Raw genomic sequence first — 20002 nt, forward strand, 5'->3', positions numbered from 1 at the left:
TCATGCTCTGTGAATTCACTGGTATTGATCCATGTAATAACAGTCAGCGGGGAAGGAAGATTTAAGCGAAGCTATGAAGCAATCACTCTCTCAGCTGGTCCTAATAACAACCCCCTTCCCGACGGCAATGTCTGTTTTATTAAATCATGTAACATGACCAAAATACATATATTTTTAAAGAAGACAATTTCTTTAATATCCTCCAGACACAAAAGAAGAACAGACAAAGCAACCTTCTCCTGGCTTCAGCTCAGGCCTAGGTCCACACCCGACATTGCTGTATTCAGAATAAGAAAAGAAAGTGATAGGAATGTCGAGGCCTTCTAACGACTGTGAAAATTCTTATAAACCCTTTGTGAATTCTCATCTTAAGTCAACATGATCAAGTTATGGTGTCAGTGTATTTATTCCTGTAGTGTAAGTGATACTACGCTGAGTCAAATGAAAAATCCACTGAGTCAGATGCTCCACTTCATGTCATTTCCTGGAATTTCATCTAAAACGTGAACTATTTTCATAGCATGCTATGGCAATATATTTTTATGCTTAAATTCATGTAGTCTCATAGCCAGTCAAATGAACACGGTCTTGTAATTATTCTTTTGGAAATCATAAATGAATCTCAGTTCGATGTTCAAAAACATACAAAAATCTCTAATTACCCATAGTGTAAGAAGACATATTACAAATCTGATGGGAAAATATGCCTCAAAGCAGGGGAGGATTGTCATCAACATTCCTGCTCCAACCTGCACCATTCCGTTTCTTTCTGGCTGAGTTGAAAAAGATGAAAAAGATATTCCTCCATCCCTTGACATGTGCCATTGCAAACAGGCAATCACTTTGCCTGACTGTAGTTTTAATGTAGTGGCTGATTGGTGGGAGTGTGAGCATTTAGTGGCCCCCTCCCCAGAAAATGCAGGAAACATGAGATGACCAGGACACCAGGCAGTGAAAACCTGTTTCCTGTGACCCCCGGCTGTAAAGACATCATCTACATTTTTCCCCAGTCTCCCCTATGATAGTCGTTTTACTGTAAATATCAACCAGCATGAAGCCGCCCCCTGAAGGCATGCGAGTCGGCTGTGTGTGTGTGTGTGTGTGTTTGTGGTGACCTGAAGCTTGGCTGGGACAGGAGAGAGTGTGAGTCCTCCTGTGGAGAGGGCTGGGAGGGTCCACTCCGGGACGAGTGTAAGAGGAGCGAATTTCTTAAGCTTGTGCAGCATTTACAAAAGCCAGAGTGCCAAGAAGCACACAGGAACAGGCAGATCTACAGTAGATGGACACAAACGTGTTCGGCACAAGACTCAACAAGACGTTCACCTACAAGGAGCCGGGTTCTGTTCACATATACAGTAACCAGTTGAACTGCTGGGAGGACTGGAGTGTGCCAGTAAGACCATGCGGTCAAACCAGGTAACTTTTGCCACCCTCTTGGTCATCATCGCTGCCGCTGATGCTCAGCTGAGCGAAGAGGACAAGGCAACAATAGTGGATCAGCACAACGTCTTCCGTTCGCAGGTGGATCCCACGGCAACCTACATGAGAAAAATGGTAAGACCTGCTTGCCCTACTTCTCCTGGCGTGGCTCTCGTGCCACTTTGATGGGGAACGTAATCTGTTTTTGATTGGACTGGACACCTGCAACTGATCGGAGGTCAGTTTGGCAGCATGTGAGATCCATTTCTCCAAGGCTCCACGTACCTGGATCATGCGGCTACCTGCTATTTCCAGCAGCTGAAACGGCTTGTTTAATTTCAGTCGGTCATAGCAACCGACTGTGTGAGGTTCTTGTGTGCTTGAAGAAATTAAACTACCTTTGTTTTAAATGTAAAAAAAAAAAAAAAGTTAAACTACTGCAATTATCCCCATAACAAATGTATATATCAATGTGTGCATATTCAAACACACATATGTCATGACTAGGATAAGTTGCTGGAGTTGTGTTATAATTAGAGACATGACCATGGGGATGTGCGCTTGAAGACAGAAATAAGGTTAAGGTTACCTGAATCATACCTTAATCTTGTAGATATATACAATTAATGTAATGTAATTTTAATGTAATTTCAAATGTGTTTGTTTTTTCCGAACATCCCATTCTAATACATATCATGAGCAGCCTGACCCTCATCCGCTGTAGTGGTGTGATGGATTACAGAGCAGAGCTCAAAACAACATGATCTCATCCATGTAGTGAAAAAAACACTCATACGCCCATTCACATGCTGTATTAATTAAAATAATGCAAAAAACGTGATGGCGTGCAGATGTTATGCCATCTGAATTATCCCACCACATCCCAATGTTATGTTGGTGATAATGTCATCACTTGCTGGTACCTGCTGATCATGACTAAGAAGACATTCTGAACTCTGAGCAGTCTGGTGCTTTACAGTCTGCTTAATACATTTGTTACGATCCATAAAAATACAGTTGTTGCTGTCACTGCAGAGAGCTACTTTTTGCACAATGTGTTGCGCCAACTATGGTTCCAAATTCACTGCAGTGTGATCCTTCAGGGATCCTGCAGTTCATGCCTGTGTGGCGTCTGTTTTAATGAGTGTGTGGGTGTTCATTCAAACTTGCTGTTGTGCAATACTGTGTGTGTGTGTATGTGTGTGTGTGTGTGTGTGTGTGTATGTGGTGTGCAATCCGATACTGTTTCGAAGTCAGTGTGGCTATGTTGTGTTATCTCCGTTGGCTCCTCTGGAATGCAGAGAAATGAGTTCCCGGCTATAACAAAAAAGCATAAGACTGGTATTAACCAATCGTAGCAAGGACACCACAAGACATCTGATGGTGCTCTGTTCAGATAACATTATGGGTTATGGAAGTGGTTATGGATAGTGAGTGAGTGAATATTATTTATTTCCCACCACCTCACTCACTTCACATAAAATGAGTGAGGGAGTGAGTGAGTCCTACGCAGGGTCGTGGCTGCCAGTACCCATCCCATAACACGAGGAGTAGGGCGCCCTCATCCAGGGCGGGGCGCCAGCCGACCACAGGACGCACACACACGCCATTCACTCACACCCTCACACCTACAGACATCTCAGAGTTGCCAACAAGGTTTAAGCCAGGATTCAAACTCCCAACCTTGGAGTCCAGGTTTCTAACCACTGGCCCAACGTGTAGCCATTTATTATTATTTGATTAGTTTAATTAAAATATAGCAATAACCTAAGACTCAAAATTGCCAAAGTTCTACATGATATGTATTGATATATACTGAAGGACAGATATTTACAGGATGCATGCTCAGTACCCCAGGGTATCACTCCAGCATTGTGAGGACAGACCATGACTTCTCTGGGGCCATCCAGCACATGTCTGGGAACTCATAACACACTTCCTGATCAAGTCCAGGACAGACAAATACTCTATTGTGCAGTTTGGGATTGTCCATCCAGGATCGTGTTGCTCCCTGATTCAAGCAGGAAATAGTTCAAGACCTCATTCCTGCTTGAAAGTTCAGGACCTCTTCTGTGATTTTTACATTTTACTCTAAACCCTTAAAGAATGTAGTGGTATCAGTCAGAAAACCTACAGAGCGAATATGAGATGTGTCACTCTGACATGCTGCTGGTCTTCCCCCCTTTGTGAAGAAATGGGATGAAAATCTCAAGGTTGTGGCCGAACAATATGCTGCAAAATGCGTGTGGGACCACAACCCTGACCTGGAGGACACTGGTGAAAATCTCTATGCCACAAATGGAGCTTTCGACCCCACCAAAGCAATAACAGAGTGGTATGTAACAATTCATCTCTCAACCGCATCATCACCCTGCAATGATGTCACTGAGCAGGTCACTTAAGCCTTGTGTGCTCTGTCCCTGTATAAAGACAGTGGAAGTTCACCAGCATCATGACTTGCATCGACATTAATTGCCTTGATGCGTTATGTATATCTCCACATCGGTGGATTTGATAGTTGAAATTTGGTCTGGCACATCTCTTTCCTTTTCAAACAGGTACAATGAACACAAGTTTTATGATTACGACTACAACAACTGTACAGATGGGGAAATGTGTGGCCACTATACCCAGGTGAGTCGATGAATGAAAGAGGTTAGATTGTATCATGCATCTCATGGTTCATGGCTTAAGGGACTTAAGTCTACTGCGCATTTTAATGAAATAAATATATAAGTAAGTGCCACAAATAAAACAGAAGCAAAATGTTTTATGTCTCTTGCAATGTTATAGGTGGTGTGGGCAGACACGTACCGTGTTGGCTGCGCTACCTACTTGTGTGAGAAACTTCAGGGGCTGGCAGTGGAAAAGTCCACCCTATTCGTGTGTAATTATTACCCTGCGTATGTATCTGTTCTCAGGTCCTTCCAAAGAGTTAGGTGGAATCTGGGCTTTTAATGCTAGAACTATTAGCCTGATCAAAATTCGAACGCCCACTACATGCGTTTTTTTTTGTTTTTTTTTTTAACTCTAACAGGCTAATTTGGTCAAAGATTCAGCTTAATGTATAATATTAATGAAAAATCTTATGACTGTGACTGTTTCGGCTCCAAGAGGTAATTTCATTGGAGAAAAGCCCTATGAGAATGGAGATTCCTGCAGCAAGTGTCCAGATGACTTCAGTGTATGTGACCACAACATTTGTGGTAAGACATATTTTCAACTGCATGACCTGTCAAAGCCCATTGTCATAGAAAGTTTGTGATTCTGTTGTTGAAAGAAAATGCTGACATGGGCGCTATGATCATCCAAATTACAGATCAGCTCTCCGTCTCTGACTCATTGCTTATGCTGTGATTTTAAATTCTAGCACCAGACATTATACTCAGCACGACTGGGCCTGAGTGGGTGACAACAACAGTGCCTGAATGGATGACGACCAGTGATTTCAGTGAAGCCCACCAGATGCCGCACACACCGGCTGGTACAGATGGGCCAGATGGTTCTACTGCAGGAGCTACAGATAAGGAGGAGATCGGCACCATTAGGGAAACTGCGGCAGACATGATTCCTTACATAATCCAGCCGGCCCAGGCTTGTGCAGTGATGGCGAAGCCCTGGTTATTGACGCTGCTTATGACTGTTCTGTTCACCTACGTCATTCACTAAAACTGAAAATTTGCCTGTGCTAAATCACTATTATTCACTTGATGAGAACATAAGCACAAAAGGAGGACAAAATCAGCGGAGATGCAATAGTAGGCCTACCTGCTGGTGCTTTTTTCTTTGCACAAAATATTGAATACTGTTTTATTACAATTCTACAGTACTATTATAATGCTTTTGTAGCATTTTGTTAATAATGGACTTCACAGTGGTTCTGTTGCCATGCCATGTTTATGATGAGAGCTGGAATATTAATCAATGTACGTTTATATAAAGTGTACATGTACTGCTGACAGTATTATCGAAGTGGGGTCACATGGGAAGGGGAATTAAAGCCAGTGGCCAAGCCACACACATTCAGCTATAGTGTTGTACCATCAGATCTACATCATTAAGGAATTCTGATGCATGGTTAAGTTCAACTATAAATAATAAGTGATATATGAAACTATAGGTTAATAATAGTGATTGTGGCTATAATGATTCCTTGTAGATTTACATGCCGTGTTATAAAGATAACTGAACTTTGTGTTCATTAAAAAAAAAATCTGCACAGTAATGTACATAGTCATTTCAAAGTGTAAAGATGGACTCCACAAAACGATCATAAAAGTGAATGTTTGGATATTTAATAAATCCATAAATCTTTTTTAATTAAACTGATTAGAAGATGGATACATAGAATGGCACATGGTAACAGATTAAGGTCATTTCGTTGTTAAGGTTACAACAGTTACAATGCTAGAAAAAAATTACATGGTTTTGATTCGTTAATGTCATGCAGTTTGTAAAAAGTAATAAACTCATAAATATTAGGGCACAGTTAAGGATGTGCTGGTCACACTCCAGGAGGCTCTTTTTTATTGACTTTGAAAAGATTTTTGTAAATCTCCTTAACATAAGAGCACCACTGCGGTTAAAGGAGTTATCCCTGGACGTCAACACTGAGCAGGAAATGAAGGTGTTATGCTGAGACTCCTCCAAAATGGGGTCCACATACATTTCCTAAGGTTTTATTTTTGAGAGATTGCAGAAGTAACTACTCATAAAAGGTACCCCAAAGCATACCATACTGGACCACCAATAAAAAGTAAGTGCTTCTCTACACAAAACAAATGCTGAACTAGTCTATTTCGCATATTTTTTTTGCTGTTTAAAGAACAAAAAACCCCACAAAACTAAATTCATTATCACATACATATGTTCAAGACACACTATTTATATACATATATTCTTACTGTTTACTGACCCTAGAAGCAAGTGTACAAGGATAAGCTGTATAGGTATTAATAAGATATTATTGAAGTATGAATAATAACATTATAATAATATCATCAATATATTAATATTGTTATCCTCTCCCTGCTTAATCCCTTGAGCAGTAGTATTGGCGAAAAAGACAAGATCAGAGCACTGACAGGACATTTGCATGTAATGAACAGATATTGCACTGAGAGAGGTGGGGAATTTTTGCCGGTGATGCACACACGCAATAATTTCAACATGCAACTATGGCTTAAATATGACAATTCCATAATGTATTACAAGGCAAAACACTCTCAACAGCATAGGTATTTGGCATATATTTCCAAAAAAGGAATTAATTGAATGATTATAATAATAATGTGCAAAGTTGTGGCAAAACAAAAACAATTAAATGTAAGTAATAAATTAGTGCATTGACTGGTACTGACCAACAGTACAACAGTACCGTGTGGCACCTTTAATATGGGATATATGAAGACAAAGTTCAGCAGCTAATACCGAGCTCAGCTGTTTAAGGAATGATGAGCTCCATCCAAACAGCCCTGCTGTCATCTGATGCACTGGATGGATGCGTGTCCAGTCCAGGCTGCTGTGGGTGGGTTGAGAAGTGTGACCAGTTGGTGGAGGCTGCATCTGAGGTTTGTTGCCTTTTACTCCACAGGCATTGAAACAGCAGCCATTGGCACACGGCGGAAGAAGAAACTAGATCCCCGGAAAAGCTGGGCCTAGTTGGCCAATGTGAGCGAGGGGAATAAAACAATAACAAACATTCAGAACTTCACAAAACTGGATGGAGAGTGCATACTTGCCCACAAGGATACACAACTGTGTGACAAGGCCACTATAGAGTTAAAAAAAAACAAAAAAAAACAAAAACAATAATAATCTCAATTTTCAAGCGTTATGCTTTCTTGATATTTTATTTAAAGATGAACCATAACTGATAATAAATGACTGATTGGCTTAATCAAGTTTAAAGCATATCATTGCATCAGTTTCTATTAGACTGAATTGTCAGCCCAAACCTAATAGAACATTTTCATTTGATATAGATTAAACTTTCAAAACTGTCAAATTTGCTTTTGGTGAATGTTAATTCAATGTAATATTAATGCTGTTGTTTTTAGCAAACTGATTTGTTAAGGATTGCATCTAGCATGTTCAAAAGAATCAACTGTGATCTATGGTTTTGTCATTCAGGTGTAGAGACATGATTCTTTTATATGATGTTGTAAACTAAAATGTTTAAATATGCATTGTCTTTATAATAGAAAAGAAGAGTTACCTGCTGACTCAGGTGACTCCAGCAGTGGATCCAGGATATAAAGTGTGGGGAATACGGGGGCAGACCGGCAGCCAGGCTGATTACAGGAAGATTACACAAGCATTGAGTATTCAGAGAAAGCTGCACCAGACCCATTTATGCTGCTGTAAACCCTTCACTGGCTTTCAAAGAAATTACTGACATTACTGGCAGTTATTGTCAAAGTTAAACAGTTCAATCAGGAAAAGAAACTGCACAGGCTGATGAGTGAAAGCTGAGATTCCGCTGTGACCAGGCAGTGTGACGACCAAACGGAATCAGTGACGAGAACAAACCATGTGACATGTAAATAACAGATGGGCCAAGCAACATTTTACCACAAACTGTGTATTTGAGTCAATTATCTAAACCAAAAAGTGGAGACCTGGCCTCCACAGTCACCGGACCTGAACCCAGTCGAGATGGTTTGGGGTGAGCTGGACCGCAGAGTGAAGGCAAAGGGACCAACAAGTAGGGTTGCAAAGGGGCGGAAAATTTCCAGTAAATTTCCGAAAAGTTTCCGGTAAATTTCCATGGTAAGTTAAGCTTGGGAATTTTGGAAATTAATGGGAATTAAGGAGAACTAACTGGGAATATATTATTTCCAAGCATAAATATAAACAGAAATCATAAGAAAACCTCCATGCAAAATGTTTTCAACAGATATTTCAACAGATTTATTTGTAAGTACAGTAGAATAGAACACGTTTCAATAACTTGTTTCATGGATGAATAAAAACATAAATGTTGAGTTCAATATTACCATCCCCTAACCCCACTCATTCAAAAATGCCCCCTGTTCAAAAATCTCCACAAAGTCCCATTCAAAAGGTTAAATGAAAAATGCCACTTATCCTCCAAAACGTCCCATTAAACATGCAAATCTTCCTTCAAGCAATCCTCTTTTCTCATTTTTGCTCAGTCAATAGACTCTTCCTGGACCTCATCATCATCCAACAACATGTCCACTTCCTCAGCATCCAACTCTGAGTCTTCCTCTTCAGTGTCACTTTCCAGCCTTGTTGAGGATGGCTCTGTGTCAGGCTCAAAGAGCCGTAGGTTTGCCGGAATGCCGACCAGCTTTTCCACTCTCACATTTGTGAGCTTGTTGCGAACCTTTGTGTGGGTGTTCCCAAACAGTGACCAGTTGCGCTCAGAGGCGGCTGATGATGGATTTGGAGGAGGATGGAGGCTACAGGTGCAAGGGCCTCAGATTCACATAGTCCCTTCCACCAGGTGGCTGCAGATATGTGCTGGCATGACTGCCATATTCCATCCCCTTTCCAAAGGCCTGGCTTTGTTCGATACTTTGCCAAACTGCCTAGAACTTTGCCTTTATTGAGACCCAGGTGGTCAGACATGGCTGTAATGACTGCATAGGCACCATTGATCTCTTCCCCAGAAAGTATGCCCTTGTCATATTTGGGGTCCAGCATGTATGCTGCTGCATGCACTGGCTTCATGCAGAACTCCCTCCACTGTTCCAATGACTTGACCACAGCCGTTTCCTCTGCTTTCAGTAGTAGGGAAGTGGGCAGAATTGTCTGGATTTCTTCTTTGAGTTCTGCAAAAAGGCACTGGACATCTGACAAGATGGCACCATCCCCCTCTATCTTCGCTATTGCTGCTGCAATAGGTTTGAGGATTTTCTGACTGCTAGATATTCTTTCCCACCAACTTACCTCACTTGTTAAGTCCACAGGCTCAAATGTGTGCCTTCAATGCTCTTTGTCCTTCAGGCTCAAAAGTGTGGTCCATGTGTACATGTGATGGAGGCATGCACAGTGCCAGTAGGTGGTCTCAATAGCCATGCAGCAAGCATGTGCTCTGTACATGTGATTAAGGAATGGCATGGATATTCAAGTGTATTTGAATTGCATTTGTTTGTTTTTTTCAATATTATGCTAAAATATACTTTGCTCAACTATATTTAAGTTCCCTAAGAAGAGCCAACCTTCAATTTTGAAAATTCCCAGTTTATTCCCATAAATTCCTGTTAATTCCCGTTTATTCCCATTAATTCCCGTTAATTCCCATGGAAAGTTTCCATCTTTGAAAATTCCGGGAATTTTGCAACCCTACCAACAAGTGCTAAACACCTCTGGGAACTCCTTCAAGACTGTTGGAAAACCATTTCAGGTGACAACCTCTTGAAGCTTATCGAGAGAATGCCAAGAGTGTACAAAGCAGTAATCAGAGTAAAGGGTGGATATTTTGAAGAAACTAGAATATAAAACATGTTTTCAGTTCTTTCACCTTTTTTTGTTAAGTACATAGCTCCACATGTGTTCATTCATAGTTTTGATGCCTTCAGTGAGAATCTACCAACGTAAATGGTCAAGAAATATGGTATATAAAATAAAAAATAATCATAATCAGAAGGTTGTGATTTGAATCCTGAACTGCCAAGGTGCCACTGAGCAAGATACCACTCAAGGTTGCCACTCACCCACAACTGTTCACAGCCATCAGATCCGCGACCAACATGAAGGGATATGTCAGCACACTCACAGCAATCTGCACACACACAAAGAGTACACCGCTTCACACACTGCAAAGACCTCAAGCTATCTAAATACAATGAGTTCAGGAAACCGAACTTACTCCCATCACAAACTTTGTGTAACTCCTTACAGCCGGGGCTTGGCTAAACTGTTAAAAGGGAAAATAGCCACTTTTAGCACCAAAATATGAACGCATGTTACCAAAGACCTCTAGGTTACACGAGCACAGTGTGTGGCAGAACAAGTAACCCTGGGCAGAAAGGATTAAATTATTTATGCCAGAATTAAAATTCCTGCCAACTGTACTCTGTGCTGAGAGCTCTGTGCAATTAAAACCCTGCCTGTATCCCATGGGCTCCTTTGAGTCCATTTAAACGTTTACTGGGGCGCAAGGTTTCTACACATACAACCCTGACACCAATATTAATCAAAATAAAGAGTAGTGCAGCCACGGTAAAGTGCAGAGTGTGCTGGACTCATTCTCTAATTCACTTGCCACTTATTATGCAACCCTGGAACACTGACATTTTAACGTGGTGAAAAGGGAGGAGGGGGGTGATGATGTACCGTGTTCCAGTAAAAACTAACCCTTGACTGCACTTACATTGTCATCCACTGCATACGTGTTGATGAAGTGAGCCAGGAGGTTGCAGCACCACAGGAAGATCACCTCTCCAAGGACATGTGGCACAAGACCCCTACGCCAAACACACACGACTGAAAATTAATATTTAATACTACAAAGCCATTAATGCAACACACAAAAATTATTGAAATAAGTGTATAACTTTTCTCATATCTTGTAATAGGCTAAACACAAATTACTTGCTTGTGTAAGGGCACTTACACAAAAAATCCTCCCAATCCTTCTTCTTGGAAAATTTTTACAATGGAACTGAACAGGCCCCTAAAAAACACATTAAGACATTTTTTCATCTAAACACACGCGTGCGCGCGCGCACACACACACACACACACACACACACACACACACACACGTTTCTGTCACAGCTTACCCGTATTTTGCTTCCCGGCCCACGAACTGGGCCATGCAGCGCACCGAGATTACTGAGCAAGCAAGGGAGAACAACAGAGACCGAATAGGAAATATAATGAATATAATATATTCTCAGTAACAGAAAGGTCTATATTCTGTATACTGTATTCTGAGGAGAGAAAAATGCCACGAGGCACACTGAAACAACAAACGTATTCATGCAGAGTTGTGCATTTTACCATGAAATGGATGAGTTGCTATTCTAGACAGGCACTGAACCACCATCTCCTGCGTGGTCTGCAGCAAAAAACAAAAATACGCAGCATCACAACGGACCTCGTAACCTGTTAGGTTTCACGTAATAGCGCCACAAGAATGGAAGGGTGTGTTTCTGACCTGCCTGCTACTAATACAACAGTGATGAGTTCAGTACCACAGCTCACCTCTTTAACCACTTTCCTGAGTGAGGCCTTCAGATCTTCTCTGTTAGACATACGATGGGCTTCCTCCACTGGAATGGCCTTCAAAAAGATACGGGCCTCATAATCATGATATGCATAATGATTACTTATACTTTACGTGCAACCCAGCCACTGGTGTATTTCTTGGTGCTGGTCCCAAGCCCCAGTAAATGATGAGGGTTGCATAAAGAAGCCACGTCAATGGTGCGGGGAGCGGTTGATCTTCCACCCGAGATTTCTACTTGACACATTTCATTCATACTTCCCCAGGTCTATAAAAACCAGTATCTGACACAGTGTCTGAAAGCTCAACTCGAAAGATCCGTGCACAATTAGAGGAAAATGTAAGTCTTTACTTCTCCTTTTTTTTTTTTTTACCTGTTTAACTTTACTTCGGACAATAGTGGAAATGGCACTTGACACAATCCGGGGCGAAAGTCCCCTGAAGAGACCCAGCTTCCCGTCTACCTTGACTATATGCTGTGCTGGATACAAAAATAGACGTTCAAAAAAAGTTTAAAATCAATACTGAGGAGCCCCTTTCAAGACAATAACATTTTACTTGTCAGTGCAACAAGTTGGTTGTAGTCCAAATCCTAATTTTAGCTCTTTAATCAGATTTAATGGCTCTAATGCAAGAGGCAGCTTGTTTTTAACAGTACTAAAAAAAAAAAAAAAAAAAAAATCACAAACCATTTATAATTCAGTCGATACCATGCAATGATAACAATTAGTTAAGAAACACAGATAATGTGTCACTAACATCAGGGGGTGGTAGTAGCCCAGTACATTTACATTCATGGCATTTGCCAGATGCCCTTATCCAGAGCGATTTACAACATTGCCATCCATGAAGTGATCAGTTCTGGTTCACTAGGACTTAAACCATGAACACAATCACTTTATTTCACTCTGTTGTAGTTTTTCTTGCATAAATCAGATTACAACAAAGTTACAAGTTAGTCTAAGTATTCCCTGAAGAGGAAGGTGTTAAGCTGCGGTTTGAAAATACTCAGCGACTGTGCTGTTCTGACCTCGAGGGGAAGTTCATTCCACCACCGAGGGGCTAAGACAGAGAAGAGTCTAGATGAGTGTCTTCCTCGTACCTTCAGCGGTGGAGGGACCAGGTGAGCAGTACTAGAGGTATAATAAGGGCTCTGAGGTAGGATGCTCGGCTTTGCAGGTCAGCATCAGTATTTTGAATGTGATGGGGAGCCAGTGGAGGGAGCGTAGCAGTGGAGTGATGTGGGAGAATTTGGGAAAGGGGGAAAACCAGCCGTGCTGCTGCATTCTGTGTTAGTTGTAGACCTGCTAAAGGGGACACACGCCTTTTAACCAGAAGACCAAAAAGTCCCTGGTTCAAACCCCACATACTACCATTGTGTCCCTGGGCAAGACATGGACAGTCTCCAGGGGGACTGTCCATGTAACTACTGATTGTAAGTCGCTCTGGATAAGGGCGCCTGATAAATGCTTTAATTGTAAATCAGAGTAACCCACAATAAGTGTCCAGACTCGGGCCTACCAAACATCTGATAACATTTTGTCCGTGTTTGGATGACATTTCAATAGTTACCATAGGAGAAGAACCCTGGCAGGTACAGCACCTTCCTTCCAAACAGGGTGGTGCCAACTGTGGGCGGTAGGGGTTCATGTCCAACCTAAAAGACAAAGAAAATACCTGAAGTATTTAATAAACGATTTGGTTTATGAACCTATTCTCAACATGTAAGCAAATAACTTCTTAAATGGTATTTTAATCGCTCTGGACAATAGCGTCTGCTAAGTGCCAGAAATTATTAATAGTAAATTTGTCTTGGATACACAAGCAAAACTAAACTTAACGCATTTTTTTTTTATAATATAAAAAAAAAGTAAGTGAGTCTAGGTCTCGTGTTAGTTAATCAGTCAGTTTAGGGGGCCATTCGCAATTTCTCAGTATCACACGAGATAATGTATTTATCAGTCGCAACACCCTGACATATTATACCCTTCCATGTAAAAAACAACATTTCCCGACCTGCTCCGCGCAAACTCCTCCAGCTTTCAACTTAAACATAAAAATAATAATTAAAAAAAACACTCTCCATTTCACGCCTTTTGTCGGCGAATTACCTGAATAAGAAGTTTGACATAGAGCAGTGGGTGCGTTATGGCCGTGACACCGGCCCCGAGCAGCACGATCGCCGTGTCCATGTCCACGGAGACGGGGGTGCCGTCCCGGGCGGGCCGCGGCTCGGCTCCCCTTCCCGCTTCCTCGGGATTGCGAGCGGCGGCCATGTCTCCGGCGCAGCGAGGAGGCGGAAAAGAAACAACAAGCCCCGCGTTCGATTATCAGGCGGCGACAAGCGGCAGCTCGCTCGGTCCCCGGGCCGCTGTCCGCCTCTGAACCGCAGCGGCGCGTCAAAATAAAAGTCCCTTACAAATCTGCAAATAAGCAATTCTCACGCTTTTAATAAAATGCCACTAAATTACTTGGCAAATATGTCAAAAATGTCGGTTTTCTTTCAACACACGTATAACTTAAAGCACACGTGTCCTTTTGACGAGCATCTTCTGATGCCACGGAAGTCTGTTTCAGTCAAGTGTAGGAGATGTGACAACTAAAGTGGTCAGTGACTTGTGGTCAGCAGTATAGATTTGTGTGATTTTAAATGTAAGTTGCTGGGGATTGCAAAGGAATTTATTTTCATCGTCGTATCCCACGTTTGTTGCGCACCTTTTCATTTGGAGCGTTTCGTCACGTGACCATGTACTTGCCCGCAAACAGGAACTAGTGGTTTTATGGTACCGCAGCCCTGCCAAAAATTTTATTTTTTTTGTGCCAACATTTTTTGCCATTTCATTACTCTGTTGAAATAACAAACTAATGAAACCTCACAAAGACAGACATGGCAGGCACGAAAGCAGTCATAACCCTAGCACTTCCCCTGCAGCTAACCGCATGCATGGGACACCCTCCTGTTTGAAAATGTCACCCGACATGCTAGACCGAGGTCCCAACAGGCCGTTGACACGTCCTCCGATGTCTTTTGAATAGAGCAGGAGTTGCTGCGGCACAATGGCAGGGCAAGTTTAACTCTGACCTGCTGATGATGGCTGGTTAAAAAAAAAATCGTCATAAATTGTAGTGCTTAGTGTTTGACACATATGCAACAAAAATATATTTCTCATTATATTATGTGAAAATATGTTTCGTGTGTATTCATATATTGTGAATTGTACATAGTAATATATGTTGAAATCTTCTATAATAACATTACTTATATGTATATGTATATTTATATGTAATATTTATATGTAAGCAATATATAAATATATTAAATAGGATATATGACAATATATGAAAATATTGCAATTATTGCCATTTTCATATATTGAATTAATATATTGTTATACTATTTAATATATTATTATATATACTGACAAATTAAATGAGGTTATATATTGAAAAAACATTGCAAATATATTGAAATATATTTACTAATGTATTGCAATATAAATTCTAGTATACAATTTGTTTCATAAGGGGAGATAAATCTCTACATAAAATGAACCAGCAAATTAATACATTAATGCATGCAGACACACCCTCAAGTAAATAACACAAATATAAAAACATCAAATGTGATTTTAGAAAGTTTGGGATATATAAAAAGCAGCTACTAGATGCAGTGCAGACGATGCCATTTCCTACAGCAGATGGCACTGTGTAGCTGTTAGCTGCATCCTCAGCCTAATGATGTTGAAGCTATGAAGCTTCTCAGTAGATCATGATCATCTTACTGCTCCATAAGCAAGCCTTATTCTTCTAATGGATTTGCATTTACTACAATTATTTGATGACTGCAGTATTCAGTACTAGCACTAAGGTCTCTGTTTAGTCTATGACCTGAGAGTATTTAGCTGGAAAGTAGCCTGATGGATTCAGCATTTTATTTCCTATTACTTTATCCGTGAAGGGAAACTTATCTTGACTGTGGTAACCTCACCTGTACTTTAAACTAAAGTTTCACATTCTCAAAAGCTCCATATATGTGTTGCCAAATGATGTACAATAAGTGTAAGGGTGTGTGTAAAGGCTTTTAATTATGAAACAGTTTTGTGGGAGGTCTGCATTGAGGGAGGTTAATCCAAGGTTGAATTACAGGTATCATCTGATTTAATAGCACCAAATTTTCAGAGCAACAGAACGGTTCCTAGTAGTAAGTCACCCATCGACAGTGTCTTGGTGACGCTGTAGCCGTTATTTGTAGCAGATGGCAGCTTATGCCTGGGTGGGGTCGTAATGAGTCCTGGAGCGGTGCCATGTAGCTACTGTACAAACAAAAAGAAAAGATTTGTCAGGGTTATCTTCCCAACAAATGTGTCAACAGTTTATACGAAATCAGATTAGTGAGAGATTTATTATTGTCACAAAGGATGAGCCAATGCATCATGTTGCATCACTTACGTGCTTCAACCACAAACATGTTTCCAGAGTGCAGGGATATTGCCTATTTGAGGTTGATTCTTGGGTCTGCTCTATATGTAATGAATGTCTCATGTAAAAATCCGTGCAAAACATCCTGCAATATAGGTTCATATAAAATGAAAGCTTCCAGAAATCAGTGATGTTTTAAAAAAAATGGACCAGTTCGTCTTTTGATGGGCCGCTTCCACTTCATGTTGGTTTCACATGGCTACAAGTGACTAACCAATCAGAACACTGCAAACATCCATACCTTTTAATTAGTAAATGTAGGTTGTAAGGACAGAACAGAATGTTGGGTGCATTGGCTGTTGTGTGGTTTTGCATTTTGTGCTGCTATTTCCAATTATGACTCTTGCAGAAGAAAAGATTCTCTGTTACATGAGACCCTGTGTTCTCTAAATGTACTCCATGCAACTTTGTTAAAGTAAGTGAGTTGTTTTAGTCATTGTGAAAAACAGCAGAGCACAGCACACATTTCAAACGACTGACATTTAACCCATCTCCACTTTGTGAGCGGTAGGCAGCCATGAAAGGCGCCCAGGTGTACTGTCATGGCGGGAAGTGAGGGAGGCACAGATGCTCAACACTGTGAAACACACATACTTTAATAAATGAAAAAATGGCCGGAAAGGCACAAAGTGGCACGCATGGGGAACCAATGCAAGACAGATGACTTTAATTCACTTGCATGCAGGCTTACTTGTATGGATCAGGACCGAGCACACAATGTGAAATTGGTGCCAGTTGACGAGCCCAGTGCCACCTGGGCATCACACTTGGGAGCAGTATGAGGGGACTGCCCAGGGTACTCAGTGGTACCATGACAACGCGGGGTTTTAACCTGCAACCCATGGGTGATGAGGGGTCCTTCATCGAACATCACCGTCATTAATAGGTTTTCAAAGGAATTCTGAGAAAGCACTGCTATGCTGCAAGTTTGGAGCAATTGTGACATTCTGACATAAAACAGTAGACCATTGCTTTTCTCTAAGATAATTGTTCTGAGACACATCTGTAAGATGTCGCCAGAGAGGCCTTTTAACATTTAACAGGAGGGAAGAATGAAATGTCACCGATTTCAGACGTAGCCACTTGAGAATCAGTTTCAATTTGCTTTTACCATCATGCGGTAATGTGAATTTGTTTATTTGCATGAGGTGCTTGAATGCTTCCCACGGACCCTTCGCAGGAATGGTGTGATTAAGCCCAACACCCAGGGAAACGATCACGCCACAGCGTATGTGTGATTGAAACAATCTGGAAGCTTGTGAACCATCATAAACAAACTGATTGAGGCCACTGCCGTGATGGCAGGAGCCAGACGGATTCAAGGAGGCGTTCGGACTCCTTATTAGAGTCTCAATGCGTTTATATCATATATGGAAATGAGTCCCTATAGCCAATAGAAATAAACATACACATACATTTACAGCATTTACCAGACACCCTTATCCAGAGCGACAATCAGTAGTTACACGGACAGTCCCCCTGGAGACACTCAGGGTTAAGTGTCTTGCTCAGGGACACAATGGGAGTAAATGGGGTTTGAACTCACTCTTAGGCCAGTGTATTACCCCCGAGATTACTACCACCCTCATTACCACACATACACACACAAAGACAGGTTCATATTGGAACATACACAATTTCTCATAGCATGAAGTTGCTGGACCAAAGGGAGCAGACGGACGGGTTGATGACTGCATTGTGGCGGTAGGCGGGTGTCTGGCCATTCGGCCTCTGCAGGATTGGCCATGTTGATTTACGGGCCTCATTGTCATGGCACCCCCTTGTCTCGGCTCACCGCTCGAGTGCGGTCGACAGCGGTGACGATATAAGCCATTGTTCCTCATCAATCATGTCTCTTCAAAGAGAGAGTCCCACAGAGAGCCTTAAGCTGAAAGAATTATTCATTAAGACATTTAACATTTGGCCTCACATATATAATCATTTATGATTATTTATCACCATCATAGTGCATAATCAAATATAATTGGTCTTGGCACACTGCCGCTCATACTGTACAAATTTTAACACATCAAAAACAGAATAGTTTGGAAATAACATCACAGTGTCACTAATGGCAACTTGGGCTGCACCATATAGATGTAGCCTTTGCTTTGTGCATTTCTCTGATGCTGGGCTGTCTCCACACTAATGCAGTAGCATTGATCAGCGGGTGATAAATCTCCTCCTGGCTGATTGAGGTGCCACGAAGTGTTTTATGACCATTCTCTGTAGGGTGATAAGGCAGGGATTATCATCGTAAGAAATGCACATGTCAATACAGATTGGAGGTAGTGCCGTGACCAGGAAGAAGTCTGGGCCAATGGAATGGTGTACTCGAACGCTGGCAGTTAATTATGCCTTCCGCACGATAGTTTGTATTCGGGCTGCATGCATGCAGATTTGAAAACTTGCTGACTGTTAATGGGGCTGGAAAGTCTGTTTAATTTCGTTCAATGTGATTTAAAACCAACAGATGTTTGCATGTGAGGAATTCCATTAATAGAGGTTCCAGGGGACGTACTTGACCTGTAACTGCACTGTGCAACTTTCTGGTACAGATGAGTACTTTTGTTTTTAGAAATATTGATTCCAACTTCTGAAAACATATGTTGAGAAGTGAGAACCATATGTGACTATTTTGGCAAAATTGAGATATAGTGTGCATTTCAAATGAAAGCTTTATTATACAAGACTGAACAACACAGAAGCAGCTGGTGCCAAAAAGGGGCTTGAGACTATTTTTCAAATTAAAAACACTGCTATCCATGTGTGTGTGTGTGTGTGTGTGTGTGTGTATATGTGTATTTTATTTTTTTAAAGAAATCAACACACAAAGTGCAAAATCTTCTGATTACGGGGCCACTTCCTTAACTGCTAGGCCACCACTGCTCCACCACTGCTTCCTTTGTACAAGTTGGCAAAATGCAACATATGCAAATATGGTTCTCACTTTGGAAAAATGGAAAATGGAAAACAATACCAGATGTCATATCTTTTTCTATTTTCATATAATATAAGATTTGGGTGGACGAGGTGCATAAACTGTTACATATTTAGTAGTGCAGAAGGATTAAAAACTGAAATGTTATTGTTCATGCATATTATAATTAATCATGTGGTGATTACAGTCCTTAAAATATTGATTTTTGAATAAGGTTCCTATTCTTCATAACCCATACTCATTCTTTTTAATTCTACAGGTAGATCCCCAGCCGAGGCACTTATTAGTGGGCGGGGCTGAATTGTCCTCATAACTCCAGCTAGATCCGCTACATGCCTGGGTAGGTAATGCCGGTTCCCTCAGGCTGGGCTATAAAACTGGGGGCATTTGCTCGTCATGGAACATTGACGCATATGTCCGGTTGGACATCCTATTGCGCATTTCTAACAGCCATGCTAAAGTGCACTTTCCATTGTTTCACAGATCAGTGCCTGCATGGTTATGATGAAAAGTTTCCTACGCCCCTGGAGTAAAAACCCAGGCCGAAATTTACTTTCAGCCAGTCTATTGAGAGGTGGGTCCATGACATCTACGCTCTCGCCAACTTTTCCTTACAGGTACAAGGCCATTCCCGTGAGTCACTCCAGTACATCTACAATAGCTAAAGGCCTTCTGCACAGCTTTGAAGTACAGCTCTTATTTTTTTTATCCTGTCTTGCATGTGGATTTGCTTTTGTTCGCCGTTAACTAAACCCAAGGGCACCAGCAGATCTGTGGAAGTAACGCTACGACCACCTCTTTGGAGATAAACGGAATACAGTTAAATAAAACTAAGCTCATTTCAATAACGTGAGCACACTTAAAAAAAAACACTAAAAGTAACAATATTTTCACACGTCAAGGTGATCAGAGGTACATTTTTACATGCATTTGCTTATTATAAATAGGGCTGTCAAAATTAA

At 41.2% G+C, this 20002-nt stretch overlaps 2 protein-coding genes across 3 annotated transcripts; one reads left to right on the forward strand and one right to left on the reverse strand.

Annotated features, from left to right (window-relative positions):
- The first annotated feature begins 1120 nt into the window (after window positions 1-1120).
- On the forward strand, window positions 1121-5931 carry LOC114798391 (GLIPR1-like protein 1). The gene is made up of 6 exons (XM_028994063.1): window positions 1121-1554; window positions 3612-3754; window positions 3978-4053; window positions 4213-4322; window positions 4534-4625; window positions 4790-5931. Exons 1-6 carry the CDS (start codon window positions 1402-1404, stop codon window positions 5086-5088), a joined length of 873 nt encoding a protein of 290 aa, XP_028849896.1. The 5' UTR covers window positions 1121-1401; the 3' UTR covers window positions 5089-5931.
- LOC114798390 (mitochondrial carrier homolog 1-like) lies at window positions 2626-14193 on the reverse strand. Of its 2 annotated transcripts, XM_028994062.1 has the most exons (12): window positions 13732-14168; window positions 13193-13277; window positions 11995-12101; window positions 11599-11676; window positions 11395-11452; window positions 11175-11226; window positions 11006-11065; window positions 10763-10856; window positions 10259-10306; window positions 10104-10171; window positions 7637-7712; window positions 5693-7076 (listed from the first exon to the last, which is right to left on the reverse strand). In XM_028994062.1, the coding sequence occupies exons 1-12, from the start codon at window positions 13894-13896 to the stop codon at window positions 7002-7004; spliced, it is 966 nt and encodes a 321-aa protein (XP_028849895.1). In that variant the 5' UTR covers window positions 13897-14168; the 3' UTR covers window positions 5693-7001. The 2 variants fall into 2 exon arrangements, 1 of the variants encoding a protein (XP_028849895.1); XR_003751058.1 differs by lacking the exons at window positions 5693-7076; window positions 7637-7712 and adding an exon at window positions 2626-2643 and having other exon boundaries at window positions 9999-10171; window positions 13732-14193.
- Between the last annotated feature and the right edge of the window lie 5809 nt (window positions 14194-20002).

The sequence above is a fragment of the Denticeps clupeoides genome, chromosome 10, assembly GCF_900700375.1.
Source record: "Denticeps clupeoides chromosome 10, fDenClu1.1, whole genome shotgun sequence".
In the NCBI taxonomy this organism is placed as follows: domain Eukaryota; kingdom Metazoa; phylum Chordata; class Actinopteri; order Clupeiformes; family Denticipitidae; genus Denticeps; species Denticeps clupeoides.